Source organism: Rhamphochromis sp. 'chilingali' (assembly GCF_963969265.1).
Source record: "Rhamphochromis sp. 'chilingali' genome assembly, chromosome: 22".
Lineage (NCBI taxonomy): Eukaryota > Metazoa > Chordata > Actinopteri > Cichliformes > Cichlidae > Rhamphochromis > Rhamphochromis sp. 'chilingali'.
The window spans coordinates 3157060-3165704 of record NC_137950.1 but is presented as its reverse complement, the minus strand read 5'-3'; the positions used below and the strand labels follow the sequence as shown (position 1 = coordinate 3165704).

Genomic DNA, 8645 nt, shown 5'->3' with positions numbered 1-8645 from the left:
TTCATGTGCCTATGATTAGTCAATTGATACCAGGAAAATACAGTAGACACACAGAGGAGCAGTCTGGAGCAGCCTATGTATACTCAGTATACACAGACTATTCTATAAAGACTTGAATCTCCTTCAGGTCTGATGTAAACTGAAACACTTCAGCTTATCTGATCACTTACCTCATCAATCCTTGTGTTTTCATTTGCTCTAGCCAGAATGTGTTACTGCTTATCCCTCAGACAGACTGGGAATAAATATAGAATTACCCCATCCCATTGTGATATTCTGTTCTGTCCTATTAGACATCTATGTGAAATGTTGTCAGGTCAGACTTGGTGTATGAATCTTTGAGTTGTGGCCAAACTGTGTTTTCCAGTCAAAATGTCCTTTGTACCACAAACTTCATCCTTTAGCACAGCTGAATATTTGTCAGGTAAGCTTTGCTATTTTTAAAGTATTTTAATTCTCCAATCTTATAATTTATTGTTACTAGTACCGTACCCCACTCATTAAGTTCATAGGTGAGTATGAGGCTTTGGGCATGAACGAGTGAGGCATCCTCCCCCTGGTCCTTTAGGAAATCCCTCAGGTCCACAGCTGAAAGCACACAGCCATTTGCAGAGTAGCGAATGAATATGATGTCCAGTTCTGGCCTTCGTAACAACTCCCTGCAGAAAACTTCAATCTCTCCATGATCGAGACGACCGTCACCTGACTGGTCACATTTCTATCAGAAAGACGGAAATAATAGCAGTTTGTTAATGTGCAAATAGAACATGATTTGCTGTGGGGGTGTTATCTCTACCCACTTTTGGTCTATATATCCCTGTATCTGCTATATTATTTTTTATCCCTGGTGGGGATAGCTACGTAAAAATCCAGTGTTGTGAAAAAGTGAGCAGTGCCTAACCGGTCCAGGAGCTCATCGACCTGGGGCATCGGATAAGGATATTCCACACAGAACCATACAGACCCATCTTTCTTCACCACAAGAACTAAGGGGCTACACCACACACTGTTTGACTCTTCTATCACTCCTATTTTCAGCAATTCTCTCAACAATTTGCCTCTTGCTCAGGTAACCTGTAGGGCTGTAAACACACCGCCACGCCAGGTCGCTCTATGCATGCCTATGCAAAATGGTGCTCTATGAGCGAAGTATGACGTGCAGAGGTGAGAACACATCTGCAAAATGCTGTTGGATACACCAACATCCACTCTCTGGCCCTGTGTGAGATGTTTATTACAATGGAGAGAGGCAGGAATGTTTGAATTTGGCATATCTGGCCCCAATTCATCTCTCTCCTCTCCTGGTTTAGATTTCATGCCCAATAATTTGTACAGCTGTTTAAGTGTGTGAGACATGAATGACCTGCCCTGGTCAGTCAGGAATCTCTTTTGGGCTGCCAACTCAAGAGATGCCCTGAACAGCGCCTGCACAACACTCTTTGCAGAGATGGTGCCCAGCATCACTGCTTCCGAGGGTTGCTTTGCATAATCCACCATAACTAATACAAAGCGATAGCCACGTACCCTTCGGTGAAATGGCCTGATGAGGTCCATGCCAATGCGCTCAAACGGCACTTCCATTATTGGTAGTGGGCAAAAAGGTGCTTTTACGATAGCTGGCTGGTTAACCAGCTAACATTCCTTGCATGACGCATACCATCAGCGCACATCTGCTCGGGCCTGGCCAAGATTGGGCTATTATTCGCTCCAGAGGTTTATCATATCCCATATGCCCTGCAATGGGGTTATAATGAGCCGCCTGGAAAATAATTTCTCGACGGCTTTTCAGCACCAACAACTGGGTGTACTCCTCCTCTGTGTGAGTGTCACAACTCACTTGATAAAGCCTATTGTTCAATAATACAAAGTGTGGGTAGGCCTGCGCAGCTTCAGGGCACACCAGGTGACCATCAATTTCTATCACTTGGTCGAAGGCTGAGTGTGGGGTGTCATCATAAGACTGCTCCAGTGGGAAATCTCCCCTCGGGTGAATCACTGGTGCCGGCGGATCCTCCCTAGAAGTACATGTCACCGCTGAATGCCGTGCAGACACTACGTGCTACTGCACTGTAAAATATTGTGTGATATTTGTGAATGCTCCCATGCACACACTTAACCGCACTTTGCTTCCAACAATGCTCTGGGGTGAACCAAGCTTTGATGCACGAGGGTCTGCGTACAGGCCATGTCCACCAAAGTCTGGTGTATATCTCCTTGACACCTTACTAATATGCGGTAAGTCTGGTTGGGCCCAGAACACCCGCCTGACCTCCATCAGTGGACACTCCCGTTGCAGGTGTCCCGGCTGCCTGCGCCACCCCCTGTGGCTCGGGTGCCTGTTGTTGCTCGGCTCCGGGTTGGCAGGTTCGCTAGGACAGATTTGAGGACTGCAGGGGCGGAGGTCGCTCCGCTGGGGCTGGGCCAGGGGGCCTCCTCCTCGACGCAGTTACCGGCGGTTGCCTGCTGACCAGTTGGTGATCTTCAGCCAGGGCTGGTAACAGCGGACCATGTCGCCTCTCTGGGCAGCCCCTCCACAAACTGCTCCAGGACAATCATTGAGAGCATCCACGCCTCGCCCTCTGATGGCTCGGGCTGCAGCCATCTCATCGCGGCATTGTGCAGCCTACTAGCCCAGGCGAACAGCTGATCCCCCGCCTGCCACAAAACCGCCTGCAATGGTCCTCTGGGGAGAGCCCAGGCGAACGTCCTCAAAACGCCCCCCTGACACAGGGGGGTAGGATCACGGCCGCCGTCTGGGCCACTCCGGATAGCAGCAGCAGTAGCCGCGGAACCCACTCCACAGCAGGCCACTGGCATGCCTCAGCACTAACCTGGAACGCCTCCATGAGGACCTGGGGATCATCCCCGTCCCCTTTCCGGTGCATGGCCACCATGAGAGGAGGGGATCGCAGCGGTGCGGCTGCCCTGTCCAGTCTCTCCCGCACACTTGTTTGTTGCTCTGCCTGAGCCCAAAGCTCATTCAGCTGGTCTTTGTGCACTGCTGCCTGCTCTTGGTGCATCACTATATCTGCCAAGTAGGTGCAGCAGCTGCACTGGTGCCGCAGACTGCGGGACCACCACTGTGAAATGAATGGACCCCACGTAGCCTCAGGTGACAGTTTTATGGTGTTATTAACAATACGTTATCCTTTTTCCTGATGTCAGGAGGTCAGCTTTTCAGCTGCTTCTCCACTCCACACTCAGCTCCTCTCTTGAGCCCCTGCGTCACTGAAATAGGGACAGTCTGATTACTGAGTGGCAGCAGCTGCCCTGGCAGCCACCCTGACACTGCCCCTCGAGCCCACTTAACCACCCCCACACTGCAGCGGAGCCAGAAGCAACACCCCCGCCATATGCACACTCCAAGTGTGGGATGAATAACTAACCCAAATTGAGGAGTCTACAGTGGCTTGCAAAAGTATTCGGCCCCCTTGAACTTTTCCACATTTTGTCACATTACAGCCACAAACATGAATCAATTTTATTGGAATTCCACGTGAAAGACCAACACAAAGTGGTGCACACGTGAGAAGTGGAACGAAAATCATTCATGATTCCAAACATTTTTTACAAATAAATAACTGCAAAGTGGGGTGTGTGTAATTATTCAGCCCCTGAGTCAATACTTTGTAGAACCAGCTTTTGCTGCAGTTACAGCTGCCAGTCTTTTAGGGTCTGTCTCTACCAGCTTTGCACATCTAGACACTGAAATCTTTGCCCATTCTTCTTTGCAAAACAGCTCCAGCTCAGTCAGATTAGATGGACAGCGTTTGTGAACAGCAGTTTTCAGATCTTGCCACAGATTCTGGATTGGACTTAGATCTGGACTTTGACTGGGCCACTCTAACACATGGATATGTTTTGTTTTAAACCATTCCATTGTTGCCCTGGCTTTATGTTCAGGGTCGTTGTCCTGCTGGAAGGTGAACCTCCGCCCCAGTCTCAAGTCTTTTGCCGACTCCAAGAGGTTTTCTTCCAAGGTTGCCCTGTATTTGGCTCCATCCATCTTCCCATCAACTCTGACCAGCTTCCCTGTCCCTGCTGAAGAGAAGCCCCCCCAGAGCATGATGCTGCCACCACCATATCTGACAGTAGGGATGGTGTGTTCAGAGTGATGTGCAGTGTTAGTTTTCCGCCACACATAGCGTTTTGCATTTTGGTCTCATCTGACCAGAGCAGCTTCTTCCACATGTTTGCTGTGTCCCCCACATGGCTTGTGGCAAACTGCAAACGGGACTTCTTCTGGTTTTCTGTTAACAATGGCTTTCTTCTTGCCACTCTTCCATAAAGGCCAACTTTGTGCAGTGCACGACTAATAGTTGTCCTGTGGACAGATTCCCCCACCTGAGCTGTAGATCTCTGCAGCTCGTCCAGAGTCACCATGGGCCTCTTGGCTGCATTTCTGATCAGCGCTCTCCTTGTTCGGCCTGTGAGTTTAGGTGGACGGCCTTGTCTTGGTAGGTTTACAGTTGTGCCATACTCCTTCCATTTCTGAATGATGGCTTGAACAGTGCTCCGTGGATGTTCAAGGCTTGGGAAATCTTTTTGTAGCCTAAGCCTGCTTTAAATTTCTCAATAACTTTATCCCTGACCTGTCTGGTGTGTTGTTTGGACTTCATGGTGTTGTTGCTCCCAATATTCACTTAGACAACCTCTGAGGCCGTCACAGAGCAGCTGTATTTGTACTGACATTAGATTACACACAGGTGCACTCTATTTAGTCATTAGCACTCATCAGGCAATGTCTATGGGCGACATTCAGGATTTTGTTCACAAGTGAGAGGAGTGCGGAATATGAGATCAACAAACAGACTACATGGCAGTCCACTGTAATAAAGAGAGAGCTGAGCGTAAATGTGAAGGTGTCAATTTACTGGTTAGTCTACGTTCCTACCCTTTCCTATGGTCACAAGCTCTGAGTACTAACCAAATAAAGTCATCACCATTTGTATACAATATAACTGAAAAACCCACACTGCGCGCCAAGAGGGGAAATCAATACTCCAGACAGAATGGCTATAAACCCGTAAAGTTAGCTTTAATTTAAATGATTGACTTTAATTACTTAAGCAGTGTGTTCTGCTACCTGGAAGAGGCTGCGAGCATACTGGTCATTCAAGTCAATATTGATCATCTGCAGCAGAATCTGAACCTCATCGTAGCTCATCTTGTCGTCGCGGTTTCGGTCAGCCCGACTCATATAAGCATGAATCCAGGTGACACTGTCAAGGAAGCACTGGTGAGCCATATGGTGTATTTTAACATGAAGTCTCAGTGGTTACCTCTTACAGTGCTAACTCTCTAGTTTGGATCTCTTGGTTCCCAGTGGTCAACAAATTATAATTAAATAATAATAATAATAATAATTAAATGTACACAAAGTAGTGCTTCTATAAATCCAAATGAACAGGGATGTATGTCCACCCCCACAAAAATCAAGGATATTGGTCAAGTTTCTCCTTCTGGGTCATGTTGTCCATCCTCTCCTGCAGGGTACGGATGCCACGGGCCCAGCACTGAGCTTCTTCTTGGCTTTGGCAGAGGAGATCCAGGCTTTTACGAGACCCTTTGAAGACCACTGTTAAACACTGGTTTTCAGGTACTGAGCCAACCATCTGCCGCAATGTTTCTGACTGGCAACCTTCGTGCACACACTCCACTTCCATGATGGAGACTGGAGGATGAAGAAAGAAATAAAGTGAGCAAAGAATTATTCAAATATATTCACACCTTGTGATTGTTATGGTCCTGACAGAGAGTTTTAAGATTTTTTTCTTTTATCTTTGTTTATTATTTGTTATGATACACTGTGTAGTGAGCAGAGAATTGGACCCAATATGCAGGACTCAGAAACAGAACTGAACTCAAAAGGCAGCTTTATTCCTGGACATGCAGCAAACCAAAATGCAAAGAACTTAAGTAAGCAGATACTGGTGAACATTAGCTAGAGAACTACACTGAGAAATAGACAGGGCACACAGCTATGGGAAGATCACAACAAGTGACAGAAGGAAACAGGGGGCTTAAATACCCATGAGATATGGGTAAAGGTGAAACACCTGGAGAACACAGCTGAGCAGAATCCACTAACAAAGCAAGGAAGGCAAAGCAGAACATAACACACACGAGACTATAACTAAACTCAGAAGCACAAGAGAACAATATATACAGAGACAACTCTTTTGTAATTTCAAAGAAATGAGCACATCCAGAACCAAGCTCGAAGACCCAGGACCATGACACTATTAGGTTTTCCACCCAGTTCTTGGTTTGTTTGTTCTTTAGAATTTGGTTCTTTGCTTATTCTGGTTTCCTTAGTTTCCTCTTATGTACTGTTACCACACCTTTGTCTCTGTGGTTAGTAACTTCCTGTTTTAATTTGGAAGTCTTTTGCCTTCTGTGTTGTGCTTATAGTTTTACTTCCCCTATCACTGTTTAGTTTCACTGCTTTCTTCTCACCGATCTGTTTTCCTAATTTAGCCCTCAATGTGCTCCGATGTGTGTATAACCTGTCTTTCACTTTAAGCTGACTGTATCACACTGTTGCCTACTTATGTATTTCCCTGTTATTTTGGATTTTGTTTCATGTATTTCTGTTTACTGTTTGTCTCTGCATTTATAGACCTTTTCCGTCTTTTTCAACCAAATGGCTCTCATTATGTTTTGAACCTTGTCCTGTCACATTTTGGATGTGGGTTCTAACATTCTGCACTTCACTAAGATGACAGAACAAGGCAACCAGAACATGGATGCAGAAGATATAGCAATCCTTTCCAAGGACCTGAAGGAGGAATTTAGGAAGCTTTTTGGAATTTCTACCTAGATTTTTGGATCTACACATATTAAAAGTCTGTGGGCTGAAGGCCAGCATGCTGATGATGCTGATGCCATTGCCAGCCCCCATCACAGCCCAGTCTCAAAATGGGCTCTGCCTCTAGGGGACTCTCATCCCTACCATTGATAATGGGCTCCAACCAAGCTTTTGGAGGGGTCTCCTCTGCCGATGTCAGCCTCCTCCGAACCCCCCCTGAATGATCATGACCTTTATCACCAGCTGCCATTCACCCCCTCCAAAGGGTCTCCAACCTGGGTATTGCTGGCTGTCATCACTGGCCACCGACTGCCAAAACAGGCCTACTGGCCACCTCCTCGGCCATTGCTGGGCCCCGGGCTCACTCCGAGAACTGTCTCTCTTCATTTGGGTAAACCCATAAAACTGCTTCTCTGCTTTGTCCTGCAGCCAGGCCAACCCACAGGACTGTCTTTGTACCTTGCATCACCTTTGGACCGGCTCTCTGAACATATTTTCCTTTCCCTTTGGTCTCCTCTGCCTCTTGATTCTGCACGTAGGCCTTTCTTTTCCAGCTTTTGGACTCTATGTTTGTTTTAGTAAGACACTTGTTTGTGTCTAACAAGCTTTTTTTATTTCCACATGTCAAGTCCAATTACAACCATCTACAAGTTTTTTGAAATACATCTGAGAAGATTATGGAATGAAGAGTACAAAGATTTAGCTTCAATGTGGGGATGAAATGAATCTTATTTAGAAGTGTAACATACTAGAGGAAAACCATCTCTGTAATGATCTTGGATGTCAGGAGTAAACCACAGAACTGGCACACCAAATCCAGTGCCAATTAAAGGCCCTGTACTGTACTTGGGAGTGGCTGAGTCATATGTTAACTACACAGCATCAAACCCACAGGCTCCAAGGCGGACTCCCGCCATATGTTTTGCAATCCCACTATTTGAACTAGAGAAAGGATCTTATGCTCAAAATAGATGAGCTCTATAATCAGGACAACATGTGTGACCCTCAGATAGTGAAGGAGGGAGTACAAAGTACAGAGCAGCAAACTGTATTTAAAATGATCAAAAATAGATACAGTACATGGACATTTTACCTTACACACCCAGCCACCACTGAGCAGCCATTTGTTCTCCAGAAGGAAAGGCTACAGCGTATTACATAGGTTATATGTAATGTCATAGTTCTCTTTCCATATGAGCTAATCTAGTTACTTTAATCACTTTAGCTAAACATAATGATGTTGGTCAGCATGTCTGCATAGTAACCCTTTATGATAACAATGATCAATAAACAGAAAAATGTATAGGTAATTAAACTTTACTTCACTGTTAACAAATAATTAGACCATGATTTTTCTTTAGATTATTTATTTATGTATTAGATGAATTTAAAAATGGGAGAAAAACATCTTTCTACCACAGGCCATGGTCTATTGATGATGATTACATCTTGACCAAAACTTGAGACACATTTTCGGCTCACGCATTAGTGATCTTTAAAAAGAAGCAGGTGTGATTATTTATCAAAGTATCAATGGCTCGATTCCTGTTTCTTTAGACAACATATCATATTGTTCCTGGACAAGATAGTGAACCCAAATTGCCCCTGAAACGTCCACTGGAGTGTGTGTAATAGATAAAAAGCCATGCAATACAGTTCTGAATGAGCGCGTTTGTGAATTTATAACAGTGCTGTTAGTGTTTCGCTAAGAGCATCAAAGCACTACATTAAGTGCCATTACAAAGTATTTGGGGCGATCGTGGCTCAAGAGTTAGGAGTTCGCCTTGTAATCGGAAGGTTGCTGGTTCGAGCCCCAGCTTGGACAGTCTCGGTC

At 45.6% G+C, this 8645-nt stretch overlaps 1 protein-coding gene across 1 annotated transcript in view; it reads right to left on the bottom strand.

The window, feature by feature from the left end:
- plcd3b (phospholipase C, delta 3b) overlaps positions 1-8645 on the bottom strand; it is a 35315-nt gene that overhangs the window by 21960 nt on the left and 4710 nt on the right. The window contains exons 4-6 of the mRNA XM_080872450.1: positions 5446-5674; positions 5087-5216; positions 493-718 (exon numbers count right to left, since the gene is read on the bottom strand). Coding sequence (XP_080728576.1) covers positions 493-718; positions 5087-5216; positions 5446-5674 — 585 coding nt within the window. The remainder of the gene's footprint in view (positions 1-492; positions 719-5086; positions 5217-5445; positions 5675-8645) is intronic.